Source organism: Bos indicus, chromosome 7 (genome assembly GCF_029378745.1).
Source record: "Bos indicus isolate NIAB-ARS_2022 breed Sahiwal x Tharparkar chromosome 7, NIAB-ARS_B.indTharparkar_mat_pri_1.0, whole genome shotgun sequence".
Classification (NCBI taxonomy): domain Eukaryota; kingdom Metazoa; phylum Chordata; class Mammalia; order Artiodactyla; family Bovidae; genus Bos; species Bos indicus.
The window spans coordinates 34418722-34440706 of NC_091766.1; the positions used below are offsets into that span (position 1 = coordinate 34418722).

General features: G+C 34.2%; 1 protein-coding gene across 7 annotated transcripts in view; it reads right to left on the reverse strand.

Annotated features, from left to right (window-relative positions):
• DMXL1 (Dmx like 1) overlaps window positions 1-21985 on the reverse strand; it is a 125765-nt gene continuing 103780 nt past the window's right edge. For all 7 annotated transcript variants that reach the window (XM_070793284.1, XM_070793282.1, XM_070793286.1 and 4 more), the window contains 6 exons: window positions 21644-21771; window positions 17610-17702; window positions 15128-15219; window positions 9030-9082; window positions 5840-6057; window positions 1-2117 (listed from right to left, as the gene is read on the reverse strand). In XM_070793284.1, the coding sequence (XP_070649385.1) occupies window positions 1893-2117; window positions 5840-6057; window positions 9030-9082; window positions 15128-15219; window positions 17610-17702; window positions 21644-21771 (809 nt within the window). In that variant the 3' untranslated portion in view covers window positions 1-1892. The remainder of the gene's footprint in view (window positions 2118-5839; window positions 6058-9029; window positions 9083-15127; window positions 15220-17609; window positions 17703-21643; window positions 21772-21985) is intronic.

Sequence of the window (21985 nt, forward strand, 5' to 3'; positions counted from 1 at the left end):
TCACTGCATGATTGTTTATTTAAAATATTATGACTCTGGATGTAAATACATATGGGCTTACATAATTTATTATTCATATAAACCCTTAATTAAAATGCTTAATTCTTCATCCACCATGTCTTTTTCCTAATAAGCATAATCATAAATTTTCTATCTCACTGAAAGTGTTTAAATTTAAAGCCTTTTGAATCTTGATTCATGAAGAAATTACTGAATAATAATTTAAGATTAACTATATCAAACAACAGTATCATTTCCAATGCCATCACAGATTTCTCCATGGCAAATAGTCACATATCGTATTGCACAATTTATAGGTACAGGTTATTATGTGCACATAAACTCTCTACACAATAACAGTGTCTTCATCGCAACTTGCTTAACACATTTAAAATTATGAATTTACAAAATCTTAACAATATACTTTTAAAAGTATCCTGAGGATATTACAAAATTCATTTTACCAGCCCTTCATTTCTTTGCTTCGACTCTTTAATTTCCAAGATAATAGTTGTCCATATTTTGTTACATAAAAATGTTCTATTAATGTTCCTATTAACAAAATATATTTAAGCTAAGTAGTATATAGTTGTTGCTTAAACACTTAGTCCCGTTTGCCTCCAGTCTCCTTGGTTAAAATCAAGTATTATCAAGTTTTCTATAATTCTGAATCAGAAAAGGTATAGCACAAAACAGAAAGAAATAGGGTTAGCACATTTAAGTTAAAAGCATTGTGCATTTTTAATATTTTGGTCATACTTTTATAATAAAATAATATATTTTGGCAAAAAAATAATAAAATATAAGGTTTAGTTTATTATCTATTAATGGTAGATCTGGCAGGTATTTTACATTTGTAAATACTATCTATTTAATTTGACTTTTCACATTTGTTTCTAAAAACACTGCTGTAAGTTTTTCAGAACTTTGAGACTAAAAGCACCTAAAAATAAGAAATAAAATAAAATTTAAGTAAAATGTATGGTGCCCAAAAATCCTTTGACAAATTTATAACCTAAGTGTCTCATATATGCCACCACAGAAACATTATTGACTGCTAAGTCTAATCTGACTCAATGAAATCTTAATAATCTTGGAAGTTTTCCTGAAATTTATTTGAAGATTATGAGAATTCAAAATTAAAAAAAAAAAAGATGAAAAAAACCTGTTGCAAAAAAAAGTTGTTATTCTGGTGGCAGTGCTGTTATGGCACAAAAACAAATAAAAAGACTTGCAGTTTTCTCTTATACACACACACACACAGTTCACATAGGATGTGTAAGATATATTACATATATACACACACACCACACACACAACTTGGGCTCCAGAGGGAAAACTGATGAAAACTTTACATAAGGAGCCATTTGACTCATTTATCACTAAAGCCTCAATGACAGTGTTAATGGAGATATTCATTATTTTTTGACTCTTGCCCAAATATCATTATATCATTAATTAAGAGAGGAGTCTGAGATGTGAAAGTCTGAAAAAGGAAGTGAGAATGTGGTGAATTAAGTGATGACTGAGGTGCAACTGCCTTTACATAAAAGGTATTTTTACTGTGAAACAAATTCATGCAGAGATGTCTGCAGAAGAACTTTTCAACCAAACAAAACTCCCTTAACACTATGATATACTCACTATAACATACTATAAATATGTATTATTACAGCATTACTTACACATTCTACTTTAGGCAATGTAGTCTAATTCTGAATGACCTTGTTAATTTTTAAGGCATCAGTGCATCAAGGGCAAAGCTCCATAAAATAAATATGAAAACAAGAAAGCATTAGCTTATTTGTGGTATAGAGAATGATCACGGTACATTATATGTGTTGGCCACTTCAAGGAATAGGTAATAAATTATACATCTTATTGTTAAAATGTTACAGCATAAATTTCACATCATTTTTCAACACTTCATTTAATGGGCTAAACTGATCCGGTAGTATTCTCATTTTCATTGTTCCATCAGCTCCACATGAAAAAATGTGATTTGCAGGCCCCGTCTCAATTTGCATCACTCCGGTTCCAATATTTCTGAAAATGGATTGCCGAGCATGTTCATTGATAAAGGTGTGAAGAAGACTAAAGGTAGAGAGACTCCAAATCTGAAATTACATCAAGGACAAAATAAAAATTGGGGTTGATGATTACCTTAAAAATCCAAGCAAAAGATTTAGGCCTGTCTTTGTGTACAAATAAGAAATTTCTAAAACAAAAACAGAGAAAAATCTGTGTAGGCCTACAGTTACAACATTTTCATTCTTGTATAGAGTGTTGCAATATTCTTAATCTTGTTGATATTATTACATTCTTCAAAAGTTAATCCAGTAAGACAGGTAAGTATTTTAAACCCTTCATTAGAGATGAGAAAGCTTAGATACAAGAAGGTTAGGTATGCAATGCAACAGAAACTTGTAATATTGTAGGAACTACAATGAAGATTTTTCTCTCTCAGCAAAGATTCTGCTGTGTACCTATATAAGTAGGGTAATTTTTCTCCATAATGCACAGTATCCACCAGGGAATCAGAACCACTGGAAAGAGGAAAGTGCCAAACACCCAGAGGCCTTCAGATCAGGCAAAACTATATTCCAGTGGCAAGATAAATTATTATAATTTTCTGATGTTTTGACATCTCATTAAAAAAATTTTTTTTCTTTCTTTTCCTGGAGAAATTCATTAATTCACACTACTCTAGACATGAGTGTTAAAACTGTAACTCCTGAATACAACCTGGTATATTATGAAATCTTTTAACTTGATTAAATAATCAAACCCAGAATGAAAATACATCCTAAAGAACTAATCTAACATTTAGCACAACTTATTCTAAACTGAGGAAATTTCAAATAAGAAACTAGCTTCAAACGAACGAAAAAGAATTTTGTATGAAAACTGGTATATACATTTGATTTTAAGAAACACCTTTTTGAAATTCTACAATTCTAGTTAATTTTTTTCTGGCTGAGAATTATGAAAACAGTATGGAAGTCCTAACAAAGGAAACTAGTCCAACTTATTTGTACTAAGTAGTCTCACTAGCATTCAGGTATGACCTAAATCAAATCCCTTATGATTATACAGTGGAAGTGAGAAATAGATTTAAGGGCCTAGATCTGATAGATAGAGTGCCTGATGAAATATGGAATGAGGTTTGTGACACTGTACAGGAGACAGGGATCAAGACCATCCCCGTGGAAAAGAAATGCAAAAAAGCAAAATGGCTGTCTGGGGAGGCCTTACAAATAGCTGTGAAAAGAAGAGAAGCGAAAAGCAAAGGAACAAAGGAAAGATATAAGCATCTGAATGCAGAGTTCCAAAGAATAGCAAGAAGAGATAAGAAAGCCTTCTTCAGTGGTCAATGCAAAGAAATAGAGGAAAACAACAGAATGGGAAAGACTAGAGATCTCTTCAAGAAAATAAGAGATACCAAAGGAACATTTCATGCAAAGATGGGCTCGATAAAGGACAGAAATGGTATGGACCTAACAGAAGCAGAAGATATTAAGAAGAGATGACAAGAATACCCAGAAGAACTGTACAAAAAAGATCTTCACGACCCAGATAATCACGATGGTGTGATCACTGACCTAGAGCCAGACATCCTGGAATGCGAAGTCAGGTGGGCCTTAGAAAGCATCACTACAAACAAAGCTAGTGGAGGTGATGGAATTCCAGGTGAGCTATTCCAAATCCTGAAAGATGATGCTGTGAAAGTGCTGCACTCAATATGCCAGCAAATTTGGAAAACTCAGCAGTGGCCACAGGACTGGAAAAGGTCAGTTTTCATCCTAATCCCAAAGAAAGCCAATGCCAGAGAATGCTCAAACTACTGCACAATTGCACTCATCTCACACGCTAGTAAAGTAATGCTTAAAATTCTCCAAGCCAGGCTTCAGCAATACGTGAACCATGAACTTCCTGATATTCAAGCTGGTTTTAGAAAAGGCAGAGGAACCAGAGATCAAATTGCCAACATCCGCTGGATCATCGAAAAAGCAAGCGAGTTCCAGAAAAACATCTATTTCTGCTTTATTGACTATGCCAAAGCCTTTGACTGTGTGGATCACAATAAACTGGAAAATTCTGAAAGAGATGGGAATACCAGACCACCTGATCTGCCTCTTGAGAAATTTGTATGCAGGTCAGGAAGCAACATTTAGAACTGCACATGGAACAACAGACTGGTTCCAAATAGGAAAAGGAGTACGTCAAGGCTGTATATTGTCACCCTGTTTATTTAACTTCTATGCAGAGTACATCATGAGAAACGCTGGGCTGGAAGAAGCACAAGCTGGAATCAAGATTGCCGGGAGAAATATCAATCACCTCAGATATGCAGATGACACCACCCTTATGGCAGAAAGTGAAGAGGAACTCAAAAGCCTCTTGATGAAGGTGAAAGTGGAGAGTGAAACAGTTGGCTTAAAGCTCAACATTCAGAAAACGAAGATCATGGCATCCGGTCCCATCACTTCATGGGAAATAGATGGGGAAACAGTGGAAACAGTGTCAGACTTTATTTTGGAGGGCTCCAAAATCACTGCAGATGGTGATTGCAGCCATGAAATTAAAAGACACTTACTCCTTGGAAGGAAAGTTATGACTAACCTAGATAGCATATTCAAAAGCAGAGACATTACTTTGCCAACAAAGGTTCGTCTAGTCCAGGCTATGGTTTTTCCTGTGGTCATGTATGGATATGAGAGTTGGACTGTGAAGAAGGCTGAGTGCTGAAGAATTGATGCCTTTGAACTGTGGTGTGGGAGAAGACTCTTGAGAGTCCCTTGGACTGCAAGGAGATCCAACCAGTCCATTCTGAAGGAGATCAGCCGTGGGATTTCTTTGGAGGGAATGATGCTAAAGCTGAAGCTCCAGTACTTTGGCCACCTCATGCGAAGAGTTGACTCATTGGAAAAGACTCTGATGCTGGGAGGGATTGGGGGCAAGAGGAGAAGGGGACGACAGAGGATGAGATGGCTGGATGGCATCACTGACTCGATGGACTTGAGTCTGAGTGAACTCTGGGAGTTGGTGATGGATAGGGAGGCCTGGTGTGCTGCAATTCATGGGGTCGCAAAGAGTTGGACACGACTGAGCGACTGATCTGATCTGAGAATAATCTGTTGACTAGTCTTACCCCTACAGATCCTTCAAAGTGGAGACAGGGAACCCTTCATTAAAACCACTATATCCATGTTATAAAAGTGCACACTAATGAGCGTTGGACTTACCAACTGGGTATTATGGGGGGCAATCTAGCAACAGTATTTCTGGAGTGGGATTCATTTTTAACAAGGTGCTTAACATTTTTAACAAGCTGCTTAACATTCAAACTTCTAAGTTTGAAACAGTGGAGTTTCAGAAAGATTGTTATAAGCACAGCTTATCCAGGTACATCAGAATTCTTGAATCAGGCACTAAGTGGTTGGATGTTGATACTATGTATGACAAAATAGGGAGAAATCTGGGATAAGGGAAAATGTCAGTATATTTCACAGCACCTGAAACTGAATTCAGTAACTCTGAACATGGAGTCAAGACTAATGTCTAAAATATGGTCATGGCCATATCCACAGAAAATCCAGTTCATTTGCATGCATTAGTTAAGCACATTTGAAAATAACAGGAAAATGGGCAATTTTCAAGTTAAATATTATTTTATTTTATCCATTAAGAGATTTATTAAATAGCAGTTAATCCTGGACTACAAAGGAGTCAATATTTCCATAATTTAAAGAAACAGGTGTCTTCAATATGATTAAAGATCCAAGGTTTCCAAAAATTTCCTTTCACATTGGAGATATTGTGGCATTACTATAATTACCTTTATGTTGCCTTCAGCAGATCCAGTAACAAAGTACTCTTCAGTAGGATCAATAGCGATGGCTTTAACAGGAGAATCATGGCTCTGGAAAAGTTGCCTCTGCTGTCGTTGCCGAAGGTCAAATACACATGTATAACCTTTTCTGCCACCTGATATTAGTAGCTGATGTTTTGGAGCATATGCCAAAACAGTGGCTCCACTATCATGACATGCAAAAGCTGAAAATTAAATAAAAATAAAAACTATATAACAGCATAAGAAACATATTCCTGGCTTTTGGCCAAGGTGGAATGCTAGACTCCATTTACTCTCCTGCCTAAAACAATGAAAATATCAAGTGATACATAAGAAACAATGGTATGAGACATTAGAAACTAAGCACTGAAGAATAATGATCTCTGAGAAATGAGAAACAAACCAGGTGAGCCACACAACTGACCCAGCTTACTGCTTAGGATTTTCTGGCCATAGCATAAGAAAGGGGAATCCAGGTTGATTTGTGTTCCTGTTTTTACCAGCCAGAGTGGGAAAAAAATCTTTTAATTCAGAAGGCGTTGTACAGAATACTGAGAAGGGTACTGACTCAATGGGGTGTGTGTGTGCACATGTGTGTGCAAAATTTGCCCTGTACCAAATGTGGCTTTGATTCTGTTTAACAGAATTCCCATCTCCACCCTCAACAAATCTGTTTCCAAGTAACTCAGTCCTGGAGAAAACCTCAAAAATATTTAAACAATACAAAAATAATCAGTACTTAAAATTTATAAAATTTATAATATATCTAATAAAAAATGACCAGGCTTGCAAAGAAATACACATAAAGACAAGAAAATCCATTAACTGAAACTAACCCAGAAATGATAAAGATGACAGAAATACTAAATAAGGAAACTAAAAACCAATATAAGTGTATTCCCCAAATCCTGGATTTTGTCTGGATTTAAATGTATACCTTAGGCGAATTATTTAACCTAAGTGTCAGTTTCATCATTTGTAAAAGAGACAATAATACCATCTGCCTAACAATTATGTATGAGGATGAAACTAATTAATATAGTCAAAGCATATACATTACCTGGCAAATACTAAGTACTCAACAAAATGTTATTAGTATTGTAAGAATCTAGATAAAACTCATCATATGAGGTTTTTTTTTTTTTTTAAACTTTTCCAGCACTTTGAGATATAAACTTGTATAGAGTAAAATGTACAAATTCTAAGTGTACACCCTTGATGAGTTTTGACAAATGGATACCTTTGTGTAAGCATTATTCAGATCAAAATAAAGAATGTGTTCATCATTCCAAAAAGCACCCTCAGGCCTTTCCTTTTCCCTCAAAAGCAATCATAATTCTGATTTCTATCCAATCAGTTTCACCAGTTCTTGAACTTCATATAAATGGAATTTTATAGTACATACTCTTTTGTCCCTGCTTCTTTTCCTTTCAACATGCATTTTAGGTGTTAACCTATGTTGTTGCATCTATCAGTGGGGCATGCATTTTAGTTCTGAATAGTATTACCTAAATATACCATGTTATCCTGTTGGACATTTGTGTTATTTCCAGTTTTTGGCTATTATAAACAAAGCTGCTAATAACATTCCTATACCAGTTTAATTGTGGACATGTGTTTTCAATTTTTGTGTAAAAATATATACTGCTAGGTCATGTTAGGTGCATGTGTAATTTTATTAAGAAATTGCTCAACAGTTTTCCAAAGAAGTACTATTTCATTCTTCTATCAGCAAATCATGAAGGTTCCAGTTTTTCCATATCCTCACCAACACTTGGTATTCTAGAATCTTTAATTTTGGCCATTTCAGTGTATAGAATAGTATGATAAATTATGGTGAATTTAGTTTGCCTTTCCCTCATGACTACAGATATTGAGCATCTTTTATATGGTTATTTGCTCTTCAGATATTGAGCAAAAGGATAACTTTAAAAGTCTGGAATATATCATTTCTTTACTGGATTGTGTTTTTGTTGTATCTAAATCTCATCATCAAACCCAAGGTCACCTAGATTTTCTCCTATATTTCCTTCTAGAAGTTATACAGTTTCGTTTTTACATGTAGGTCTATGATTCATTTTGAGCAAATTTTTGTGAAAGAGGTAAGATTTGTACCTATGTTCATTATTCCACATAAAAGCACCCAAATGTTACAGCACTTTTTGTTGAAAAGACTATGTGCTTCCATTAAATTACCTTTATGCCATTATTAACGATGAGTCTACTAACTACGTGCAGGTCTATTTCTATGCTCCCTAATGTGTCTATTCTTAAGCCAATACCACAGTGGCTTGATTATTGTAGCTTTACAGTGATTCCTGAAATCAGACAATATGAATACTCTAAGTTTACAAGTATTCTAGATCTGTGGCCCCTCTACATAAACTTTTGTACGTGTCAACAAACTGGTTCTAAACAGATTGCTGGGGGTTTAATTAGAATTGCACTGAATCTATAAAGTTGGGAGGAAGTAACATCTTAACAAAATCAAGTTTTACAATTTGTGAACACAGACTATCTCTCCATTTATTTAGGTCTTTTATCTTCTTTACCTTTTTTTGTAGCTTTTCCCAACAGATGCTATACACAGATTTATGCTTCAGAATTACATTATTTTGGGTGCTATTTTAAATGGTGATTTTTTTTTTTTTTTAATTTCAACTTCCAAATGTTCATTGTTGGTGTAAAGGAAAGCAACTGATTTTAGTATACTGATCTGGAATCCTGTGACTTTGCTATACCTGTACAATAGTTCCAGAAGTTTTTTTTTCCCCTATACTCTTTGGATTCTTCTACACCATCATATAATATGTGAATAAACACAGTTTTATTTTGTCCCTTCCAATATGTGTATCTTTAATTTCCTTTTCTTGTCTTATTGCTTTAGTTGTAACTTCAAGTATGAAGTTGAGTAACAGTGGTGTGAGAGGATATAATACAACTGATATTCACAATGATGATCTATGGTTAATAGGTTCAAAGTAAAAACAATTTTTATATTATCTATGTTTCACTGTCCTTCATTAAAGTGCAGTGAAGAGTTAATTACACATATTAAACTTATCTGCTTTCATACTTTGTTACCATGAGCAAAATAAATTTCACAAACTACTAAATGTGTCATTTTTAAAAATCCATTTAAAAATCACTTTTATAAAATACTTTCAAAACTTACCATGGACTAAACTATTGGCAGGTGCTACAAGAGTATCCCACAAACATATGTTTCTGAAAAAAAGAAAGATTACTTCTTAAGTGACATAAAAAGTTGAAAACAGAATAAAAATGTTTCACATTATATAACGATAAAGGGATCAATACAAAAGGAATATTATACATGTTAACATATACACACCCAGTACAGAAGCACCTATATAGAGTAAACAATAATAAAGAATACACAGGGAAGAAATTGATAATAATACAGTAACAGTATGGGACTTTAACACCCCACTGACATCAATGAACAAATAATCCAGAGAGAAAGTCAGTAAGGCAACAGTGGTATTAAATGACAATAAATCAGTTGAACTTAAATGGTATGTATAGAATATTATATCTCCAAACAGCAGAATGCACATTCTTTTCAGGCACACATGGAATGTTCTCTAGAATACGTCACATACTAGGTCACAAAACAAGTGCCAACAAATTTAAGAGAATACAAATTGTATCAAGCATTTTTCCCCCAATCACAAAGGTACGAAGCTACAAATAAACTCCAGACAGAAAAACAGGAAAAACAAACAAACATGCAGACCAAACAACATGCTACTAAAAATGCAATGGGTCAATAACAAAATCAAAGTGTAAGTCAGAAAAGACCTTGAGACAAATAAGATGGAAACACAATTTTCCAAAATCTATGGAATGCAGAAAGCAATTCTAAGAGGGAAGTTCACAGCAATACAGGCATTCTCAAATAAACAACCCAACCTAGCATCTACTTTTTCTTTTAGAGAAAGAAGAACAAACAAACCCCAAAGTCAATAGAAGAAGGAACTTTAACCAAGATTAGGGAGGAAATAAAACAGAGACTAAAAAAAAAATCCAATAGAAACAATCAATGAAAACAAGGGCTGATTTTCTGAAAAGAAAACAAAATCAACAAACTTATTCAGGTTCATCAAGAAGATGACAGAGGACCCAAATAAACAATACAAGAAATGAAAGAGGAGAAATAACAACTGATACCACAGAGATACAAAGAATCATAATACTATGAATAGTTATATGCCCAGAGACTGGACAATCTACAAGAAATGGACCAGTTTCTAGAAAAATATAGCCTGCAAAGAATGAATCAAGAAGAAACAGAAAATGTAAACAGACTGATCACTAGAAGTGAAACTCAATCTGGAAGGGGAAACAAAACAAAAACAACTTCCAGGTAACTGAGTGTCCAGGACCAGACGTGGGAATTCTACTAAATATATTAAGAACTAATACTTATCCTTCTTAAACTATTTCAAAAAACTGAAGAGGAGGGAACACTCCCAAATTGATTCTACAAGGCCATCATTACCTTGATTATCTTGATACCAAAACCAAAGACACTATAAAAAAAGAAAATTACAGGCCAATATCTTTGATAACTACAGATATAAAAATCCTCAACAAAATATATTAACAAACCAAATTCAACAATACATAAAAAGGATCATACATCATGATCAAGCTGAATTAATTCTAAGGTCACAAGAATGGTTAGACATTTGCAAATCAAAAAATATAATACATCACATAAACAAAAAGATAAATATCAGATGATTATCTCAAAAGACACATAAATTCTCTACTGAGTTGTCCATTCATGATAAAACTGTGTATAAAGAGGAAACAGTTCTTAACATAATTAAAGGCCACTTAAGACAAATCCACAACCAACATCATACTCAACAGTGAAAAGCTGGAAGCCTGCCACTAAATTCAGAAACATGACAAGGATGTTCACTCTCTCCACTTTTATTTAACATGTTACTGGAAATCCTAGCTATAGCAAACAAGAAAAAGAAATAAAAGGTATCCAAACTGGAAAGGAAAAGGGAAAACTGTCACTATTTGCAGATGACATGATATAGAAAACCCTAAAATCTTCATTCCCCCCCCCAAATTTAGAACTAATAAATAAATTCAGCAAGGTTGCAGGATATAAGATTACATATAAAAAATATGCTACACTTTCATATACTACTAATGAAATATCAGAAAAAGAAGGTAAAACACAACCCTACTTAAGATCACATCAATAAGAATAAATATTTAGGAATAAACATAACCAAGGAGGTGAAAGACCTATACTCTGAAAACTATACACCACTGATGAAGGAAACTGAAGATGATACAAAGAAATGGTAAGATAGCCTGTGCTCTTGAACTGGAAGAATCAATATTGTTAAAACGACCACACTACTCAAAGCAATCTACAGATTTAATGCAATCCCCATCAAAATACTCATGACATTTCCCACAGAACTAGAACAAAATAACTACAAAAGACCCTGAGTTGTCAAAGTAATCTTTAGATATTAGACTAGAGCTGGAGGAATCATACACCCTGACTTCAGACTACATTACAAAGCTACAGTCATCAAAACAGTGTGATACTGAGTCCCAACTCACTGTGGCAAGCCACTGTTGACCTACACCTCACAGGAGACCCTCCAACACTAGCAGGATCCCTACCTTTGGTCCACAAGCATGTATAATTAAATTCACATAATTTAAATCCCTCTACTGAAAGAGGCGTCCAGATATAGAAGACTTATCCAGTAGTCAAAGACCTCAGGGAATATGGAGAGTGGCTTGGAAATCACTTGCTCTGTAGGAAAGCCAGCTGCTATGTCATAAGGTCACTGAAGCAGCCCTTTAGAGAGACTCAAGTGGCAAGAAACTGAGGTCTCCTGACAAGAGTCAGGGAAAAAAAGTTCTTGCCAATAGCCCTGTGAAGAAGCCATCTTGGAAGAAGATTTGCCAATTCCAGTCAAGCTTTCAGATCATTACAGCCCCACTGACATCTTCACTGCAGCTTTAAGGAAAAGCCACTCAGCTAAGCCATTCCCAAATTCCTGTTCCATAGAGACTGTGAAACAATAAAATTGTGTTTGCAAATATCTGTTCCCATTATGTGGCTTGTCTTTTCATTCATGTAAGATGTGTTTTCTTGTTTAATAAACTGAAGTTCTTAATGTAAAAAACAAAAACAAAAAATAAACCAGTGTGGTACTGACACAAAAACTGACACATAGGTCAGTGGAACAGAATAGAGACCCCAGAAATAAACCCAAGACTTATGGTCAATCAGTTTATGACAGAGAAGTCAAGAATATACAGTGGAGGAAAGACAGTCTTTTCAACAAGTGGTGGTGGAAAAACTGGACATCAACATGTAAAATAATGAAAGTAGAATATTCCTCTTTACCATATACAAAAACAAACTCAAGATCGTTTAAAGTTCTAAATGGAAGAACGGAAAATCATAAAACTTCTAGAAGAGAACACTGGCAGCACACTCTTTTACATAAAGCATAGCTATATTTTCTTGGATCAGTCTGCTTAAGCAAAAAAGAAATAAAAATAAACCAACTGGACTTAATTAAACATAAAGCTTTTGCAGAGCAAAGAAAATCATCAACAAAATGAAAAGATAATCTACTGAATGGGAGAAAAAGCAAACAATGTGACTGACAAGGAGTTAACACCTAAAACAGACACACAGTTCATATAGCTCAATTTAAAAAAAAATCTAATTTAAAAAAAAAAGGGCAGAACAGGCTTCCCTGGTGGCTAAGTGTCTAAGATTCTGCGCTCCCAATGCAGGGGGCACAAGTTCAATCTCTGGTTGAGAATTCAGATACTGCATGCAGCACAGTACAGCCAAAAAACAAACAAAACCAAAACACAAAGCCACCAAAACAAACAAAAAAACCCCAAACATCAATCACAGCTGGGTATCTTAACTGGTTTCTGATTCAACCTGTTAAAAAAAAAAATGGACAGAGTAACTCAACAGACAATTTCCCAAAGAAGACATATAGATGCCTAAGAGGCATATGAAAAGATGCTCAATATCACTAATTATTAGAGAAATACAGATCAAAACAACAATGAGCAATTACCCCACACCTGTTAGAGTGGTTATTAAAAAGTCTCCAATAAAAAAATGTTAGAGAGGGGCTTCCTTGGTGGTCTAGTGGTTAGGAATCTGCCCGCCAATGCAGAGGACTTAGGTTTGATTCCTGGTCCAGAAGGACCCCACATGCTCTGGGGCAACTAAGCCTGTGTGCCACAACTACTTCCCCACACACCTAGAGACATTTCTGCAACAAAAGAAGCCACGGCAAAGAGAAGCTCATGCACTGCACCTAGAGAGCAGACCTTGCCCACTGCAACTAGAGAAAGCTGTGCACAGCAACAAAGACCCAGCACAGTCCAAAAGTACTTAAGTCTAAAAAAAAGGTTGGAGGATGAGGAGGAAAGGGAACCCTTGTACTCTGTTGGTGAAAATGTAAATTGGTACATCCACTATGGAAAACAGTATGGAGGTTCCTCAAAAAATTAAAAATAGAACTACCATATGATCCACCAATTTCACTCATGGATATATATCTGGAAAAAATGAAAACACTCTTTTGAAAAGATATATGCACCCCAACTTTCACAGCAGCACTTTATAATAGCCAAGACACGGAAGCAACCCAAGTGCCCATCAAAAGAACACTGGATTAAGAAGATGTGAGACACACACATACAATATTACTCAGCCATAAAAAAGAATGGAATACTGCCATTTGCAGCAATGTGGATGGACCTGGAGACTATAATGCTCAGTGAAGTTTAAGTTAGACAGAAAAAGACAAATACTATACGATATCACAACGTGCAATCTAAAAAATCATACAAATGACTCTGTATACAAAACAGAAACAGACTCACAGATAAAGAAAACAAACTTGTTACCAAAGAGGAGACAATGGGGGAGTGACAAACTAGGAATATGGAATTAATAGATACAAACTTAAAAAAAAAAAAAGATACAAACTACCATATATATTATAAAATAGATAAGAAACAAGGATATACTGTATATAGCATAGGGAATTATAACAATTATCTTGTAAAAACGTATACAGTATAATCTGCAAAAATACTGAATAATGATGCCATATGCCTCTAACTAACATAATATTGTAAATCAAGTATACTTCAATTTAAAAAACAGTATGTCTCATTCTAGCTCATCTGAATCTCACTCACACAGAAAGTTCATAAATTTATAAGGCACCAAATACAAGTAAGCAATATACTTATGTATGATTAATTTTTAGACAAAAATTTATAAAACTAATAGCTTCCAAAATGAAAAACTTCAGATTAACATCTAATTATAAGGAATACTATATGAAATCTGAATATAGAAACTATTGTTTGTATTCACTGATTTTCTAATCTAAACAGTTCGACTGAAATAAAGAACAGGACACAAGGAATCTTGAGCAAAAAGAAAACTTATTCCTACTATGAAAGGGACAGCTTCTACTCTATTCTATGAGTTACAAAGGAGGCATAAATATATATAAGAATTTCTATGAAAGATGGGTTGAAAACTCCATATTCCTAAAATTCCCACTTTGAGTGCAAAGAGAGGCCTCAGGACAAATATAAAAAGCTCAGCAACTTCAGAAGGCCTTAATCTCAAACTCAGCTGTATGAGGGAAGTTAAAAGTGTGCATGGACATGGAGAAACGAGAAGATTTTTTTTTTTTTTTCCCACATTTAAGTTTTTCGGGGCAATGGGGACAGGGTGCCACTTACTAGTTATTACACAACTAACATATCTTTTGGAATTTCTTGTGTTCTGATTATGAAACTGATAATATCAGTCTCATAGAGTATGGCAAGGGTTAACTAAACAGCGTGACCAATAAAGAATACTTTTTTTTTTTTTTTGCCTCAAGCTTTCTTAACACATAGAAAATCATATGGAGAAAAACTCTTGGCAAAATCAAATTCTTTTCTCCTACACTGAAGTGTTAACATTATTAATAAAATATCAAAAATCCAGAAGGAACGGATTTTGTTTTTAATATCACCAGAATTTCCTTGGCTTTACAATTAAAACACTAAAAGTGCTCTAAGAAACAAGTCTCTGTAATAAAAATATTTAAAGGTGTAAGTGTGAAAACATTATTGAGATATAAGGACATCAAGCAATTTAAAAATAAAGCTTAGCTACATACACCACAAATTTCAATTTCAGTTATAAACTCTTACCTATTGTCAGTTGAAAGACCAGCTGTAGCTATTAGAGAGGAAGAACTAATGAAGACAAAATCATTGGCTGTTTTGTTATGACACTGCCAAGTCTGGAATGGTTATAAACAAGAAACGTTATTGTTATCACAAACAACTTTATAAGCAGGTAGATGCATTAATCAAAAAGTAATCATGTAATCTGTGGCTCACTTAATCCTTGTGTTCTTTCCCCTACAAACTTCAGGAACATTGTAAGAGTTATACAGAGAACTCTCATATACCCCTCACCCCAGTTCACCAAGGCTCCCCATTTTGGCACATTTGTAAATCTGCCACTTCTCTCTCTTCACCCCCCGCCTCCTCTCTCTCACACACACACACACATGCATACATACACTTTTCCTGAGCTACTTAAATAAGATGCATACATTATGAGCCTTTACGAGGCCCTCTGCTTTTGTTCAACCAAAACTTCAAGGGGAAACAAAAAGAGGTTAAGTTCAAATATTTTTCTTAGAAAACTTGTGAAAATATTTGTCTTAGAAGACAAAACATAGAATTTCAGATGATCTCAGACTGAATTATTTATTTTCAGAAATACACTTTTAAATATTTTTTTAAATATGTTAAATAAAAACAATACTAATAGTCAACAAATTAGAAAATTGACAATGTTTCTCAATATTCCATCAAATAATAACAAACTATTATGAGAGATTTAGTCAATTATAAAGGTTTCCAAGTTATTTCTGTTCAGACATTTAATAAAAAATGACTTTTTAAAACATGTCAAAATCATCTCATGAAAAAATTTTCCTTTCAGTCACTCCCCATTGTCCCCAACCAGCAACTGCAGCTGGGCTAGATGATAAGTCTTTAAAACAAAATCTACTTTAATCTCCAAAAGCAAATACTGTTCATTTTTAAACTAATTTGTCTTTTTGGAAGTTAAAAAAATAAAAAGGTAGTCCCCTTAGGAACATAAACTTGTACAGTTCACCCTTGAACAACATGGTATGAATTATACGGTTTAAACTACATGGGTCCACTTATACACAGATTTTTTTGTTTGTTTTTTTCAATAAATGCATTCTAGAGTACTACATGATCCAAGGTTGATTGAATCTGTAGATGCAGGACCATGGATATGGAGGGCTGCCTGAAAAGTTATATTCAGATTTTCAACTTTAGCGGGGAGGGTGTCCAGTGCCCCTAATCCCTGTGTTGTTCAAAGGCCACCTGTACATTTAATCTGCTGGCTGAATGAAAATATGAGGAAAAAATAAATAGTTTCAAAGTACCCTCACCAACACTCCCTTGCTTGCTTTCACTTAGATCAGTACTTTCTCCTAGCACTTAACCTAAGATGAACTACCAGAATCAACCCACATTCTTAATTTTTTTCTTGATAGATATCGCTTAGTCCTACAAAGGGCTTCACTGAAGAATCTATCAAATATAAATTCACAGTTCTATGAAGTTGTGGAAGGTTCATTAAGTTTTTGTGGTCCTGAATAGAGATGTTATCAATTTTTTTTAAGAGATGGGCAAGAAAATAGCACCAGCTATAGGATATCTTTTCTGCTTTGTTCCTAAGATATAAATTTACTGCAGAAAAAGAACCAGATGCACTAGTCTGTTTATCATCCTTTTTAGGTATCATATCCAACTGCAGTTTCGTGAGGCTAGAAAGGCACTTGAGTAACCTACGGCTGCATGGGTCTCCAGAGCTACCATGTTGGTCTATACAGGCTTCTTTTCTTTTTTAAAAATTTATCCCTTGACTAATTATTACATTTTAAATCAATTTTACTACTTTGGTCTTTATCAAGTGACTGATTCACTACTCTTATTATTTATTTATATTTTCTGGTGAGTTTTTTTTTACTTTTCTATTTTTTTTTTTCTTTCAGTTTTGAGAAATGATTAACATGCAGCACTGTATAAGTTTAAGGAGTACAGCATAATGTTCTGTCTTACATACATCATGAAATGATTACCACATAATCACCTCATCTATGTGAGGTGGTGATACTGTTTAGCAATATCACCACCTCACATAGATATAAAAGAAAAATAAAAAATATTTTTCCTTTGATGAGAACTCAGAATTTACTCACTTAGCAACTTTCATATATAACAATATTGACTATGTTAATCATGTTGTACACTACATCCCTAGTACTGGCTTATAACTCCAAGTTTGTACCTTTTGAACTGCCTCCATCCAATTTCCCCTGCCTCTAGTAACCATATATCTGATTTCCCCTTGCCATCACCATCAGGCACTTTATAGGTTTATTTTCCAAGTTATTGGAGACTAAGGATTTTTATACCTCACAGAGTAATTTTAACATAATACAGACAGAAACTTACAGTAGTATGACTGAATACATAGGACTAGATAGATTTTACATTTGGCTCTGATACTTAAGTATATATTCTTGATTTCTTTAAAATAAAAATTAAAAAATTTTAAAGGTAGGAAATCTTGGCTTACCAGGTATGGCTTAGGCATACTTCCAGTAACTGGACAACATTTCCAGTTTGTTTGATACAAACTTAAATATCCATCAGCGTCAACTATTCCAAACTTAAGAGAAAAAAAATTGAGCGTTTAGTACAAATAAAAGGCATATATTTACCTTTACCCTCACTGTGACTCTCATATTGTAAACCTTAAACATCTGAGTCATAAATTGTTTGACTTCTCATTTCACCTATGCATGGATCTAGTCCAGATAAACATTTAGCTACTGCTTTAAAAACTTCTAGGACAGAGAAAAGTAAACTAACATCAGACCCCCAATTTATTATACTAACCAATAGCCTAGTCTGTATATTCTCTGTAGGTACTCCAAAAATGGGATACTGGATTTATACATTAAGACATGTGAAAAAATTTTAGTATATACAAGATAAAAAACGGTTCATTTTGAAAAAGATTCCAGAAATATAAAATAAGGAAAACGTGGTAAATAATAGTATAAAGTAAAATGAAACAAAATTTATTATACTAAAAGAATTCTTGATGGAAACTCAGAGCATTTTGATTGGAAAGATGATAAAATAATCCAGTAAGGGAGTACAAGATATAGATCTTAAATGTTTAATTTTGACTCCAGGCTTCTCCCATCTACAGATATAACAATCATTAATAATCTAATGTGTTTTCATTCAGATTTATTCTGAGAATATTCAAACACTCGTACATATAAGATTTTTAAAATGAAATTAAGATAATAATATACAGTTTTACAATTATACTTTTTAATTATTACAGCCATTTTTCCACATTGGTACATATAAATTTACCTCTTTCTTGTGCTGTGTAGTATTACACTGTATAGTCGTATTGTAATTTTTTTAAAAAGCTTTTCTCTATAGAATTTCCACTTTTTCCTATATTAAAAATGCTGCTTTGAACATTCTTGCATATATACCTCTGAGTATTTATATAGGACAGATATCCAATAAGAAAAAAAATTTGTCAAAGGGCATCATTTAAAATTGGTAGGTGAAGCCAAAATTAAATCCTAAGTGGCAAATCAATTTACACACCCATTTTTCCTTACACATTAGTCAACACTGCATCCTACAAAATTTTACTATCTGTCAATTAACAGAAAAGCCTCATTTTAATGTTCATTTTTTCAGTTATTAGTAAGGGTTATTGATCATGAATAGGGTTCTGTCTGTTTTTTGGTCAACTGTTCACATTCTTTGTTGTCTTCATTGTCTTTTTACAAAATTGACTGACAGGGCTAACGGTAGGAATATTAACCCATTGTTTACTGTGTTTTTTTACAGCTATTTTTCCAGGGCTTATCCTTTCTGTGGTTTATTCTATGTTTTATGGAGTAAGTTTAGGTACGTTTTTCAGAAAGGGTATATGGAATGTGCTAATTCTCTGCATACTTAAAAATGTGTCTGTTTTGCCATTAAATTTGCATGAGTTAGGACAGACATTGGCCCCATTCCTTATCCATCAGAATTCTGTGAATACTGTTCTATTGTCTATTTGTAACCTCTATTTTTAAGGAGGCAAATGTCATTATTTTAAGATAGGAAGGTGGAGAGGTTGTAGGTAAACATTTTTACCCCTACTCCTTCCAGAAGCTCTCTTTATCCTTCGATTAAAAAACAAAAAACAAAAGTCAAATAATCAGGCTGTGCTGAGGCATGTGTTGCTTCTCATTACTTCTGGTCTAGTATTTGGTAGGCCCTTCTTTTTCTAAAAATCCATTTTTTGCTATGGGGAAATTTTTATTACTCCTTTTAATACAATGTTTCCTCTTTAAATCACTTTTCTTTTTCTTCTTCTGCTATATCTTTTAAAGGTCTTCTATGCATTTTCCTGGATCTTTGTCTCAATTTATTTCTTGGGTTTTTTCATGATAGGATAAATTCCTGATTTATACTTCCCAGTCACAAATTTTATTTTCAAGTACTTCCATTCTGCTATTCAGTCCTTGTAATCAGTAGTTCCTCTACTCTCCTAATTTTGGGGAATTGCATGTTTTTAATTTCTAAAACTTCTTTACTGTTCTACTGCCTTTGGTTCATAGAATCCTGTTCTTGTTTTACAGTGTAAGATCTTCCTGAATCTGAGGAATCATTCCTCACAGGTCATTTTTTCCCTGCTAAATGCTCCCTTTTATCTCCTAGTTTTTCTGCAATGTCCAATGACTCCTGACAAAATGTGAAGTAGCATGAGTTATCTGTTCCATTTATTCCAGCAGCCTTCCCTAAGGGAGATAGCATGCTAGGGTGTTGTGCTTTTGGGTACCATCATGGCAAAGGTGAATTAACAGTAAGCTAATTGCCTGTTAAAGATACCTGGGCAGATAATAAAGAAGAGTTTGTTGTGCCTTAAAACGGCCTATATAGGAGCATATTGTTGTGTTAGTCACTCAGTTGTGTCCCACTCTTTACAACCCCATGGACGGTAGCCCACCAGGCTCTTCTTTCCATGAAATTCTCTTGGCAAGAATACTGGAGTGGGTAGCCATTCCCTTCTCCAAGGGATCTTCCCCACCCAGGGATCAAATCTGGGTCAGTCAGAATGTTAAATCTATAAAATAACTCTGAGTGTAGAAGGACTTAAATGCCATACTTAAGGGTATGGACTTTTAGATACAATGAGGAGACTGTGGGTTCTTGAAAAGGACAACATGATTTCATCTATAGTGTATATATATAATGATATTTTTTTTTTCCTTTTTTATCTTTTTTGGCCATGTTGCCAGGCTTGTGGGATCTTAGTTCTCTGACCAGGGATCGAACTTGGGCCCTAGCAGTGAAAGCACAGAGTCCTAACCACTGGACAGCTAGGGAACTCCCTATGCTATTTGTTACATAACTTTGTTGGCAACATGAAGGATACATTAGAGAGATTAGTTAGGAACAATATAACACTGACACAATGGAAAAACATGAGTATACAAATGATATTCTTATATGCTCATGTTTCTAGATTAAAAGGTTTCTCGATTAAATTCTTTTAATTTCCCATTAAGGAGCAAAGAATGTTGCTAATTACTCTTAAGAAATTATACGCTCTCAATTCTATTTCATAAATACATGAAAAAATTGTTGACTTTAGTGAAATGCTAAAAGCCAACTAATAAATGATGTAAGCAAAAAGGTTGCAGCACACCATGATACAAGTAACATGTGAGGATGGTGGAAGGTTTGGAGGCTGACAGAAAATGAAAAGCAAGATGTACTATCAGCAAGGGCCCATGTGAATGTTTTTAGTGTAGCATGGTCATAAAGACAAAAAGAAGGCTGATTTCCCCTTTAGTAGCTGTTTGTAGTGCTAGTAAGACAGAGGGGAAGAGAGAGACAGTTTTAGGAAGGAAGATTACAGGAAGTGAAGACAGTAAGAGCCAAGTTGGCATTTTTATTAAAAGGCCCATAGAATAAATACGGCTTGCCAGGTATAAAGTCTTTGTTCCCCTGAACTCTGTTGCTGTACTGAGAAAATAATCATGGAAAACAAATAATGAATTGGTTAGCTGTGTTCAAATAAAACTTTATTTACAAAATAGGTGGTCTAGGCCATAGTTTGCCAACATCCTGTTCTAGAGCAGGTGTTCCTCAAACTTTAATGTTTTGTACAAATCACAGGAGCATCTGGCTAAAAAACAGATGGTGATTTGATAGGTCTGGAGTCAATAATCTGCATTTCTAATAGGCTCTCAGATGTTACCTACTATTTGGTACCTGACCATATTTTGAGTAGGTTCCAGAGGATAAAGAAAGCAGAAGTATTTAGAAGATGGTCCTATAATCACTTGGTCCTTAAGCATCACATAAAAGAATTTTGATGGACATGTATATAATGTATTTACAGCAAAAACCAAGTAAATTTAAGTTTTGAAAGGAATTTCTTTGAAAAGAATTCATACAGATGGATTAATACTTCACCAGTAGATAAGTGAACTGTTCTTTTCAGAAGCCCAAATAAGAAATATTCATAAATCTTTAACAAAATCAAACCATTACCCCATTTACACTTTTAAATATTACCTTATTTCCTTGATAGTTAAATCTCATTCTTGTAACTCTTGAATTGCCACCAGAGCGGAAACAGGTTATTTGTTGAGAATGGCCCCATTCGAACATTCTGACACTTCCATCTTGAGCTCCTGTCAGATCTGCATTATGAGAGGGAAAAAAACTACAAATTTATTTCAGGAATCTTTGGCAAATTTATTTCAGGAATCTTTGGCAAATTTATTTTTTAATCCAATGTGAAAATATGGAAGAAATACCTAAGAAATGAGTCATAGTCAATTTAGATGAATTCACCTTTGTATGAAACTTCACTTGAATACTCTCAATCTTAAAAACAGATAATTACATAAGGTT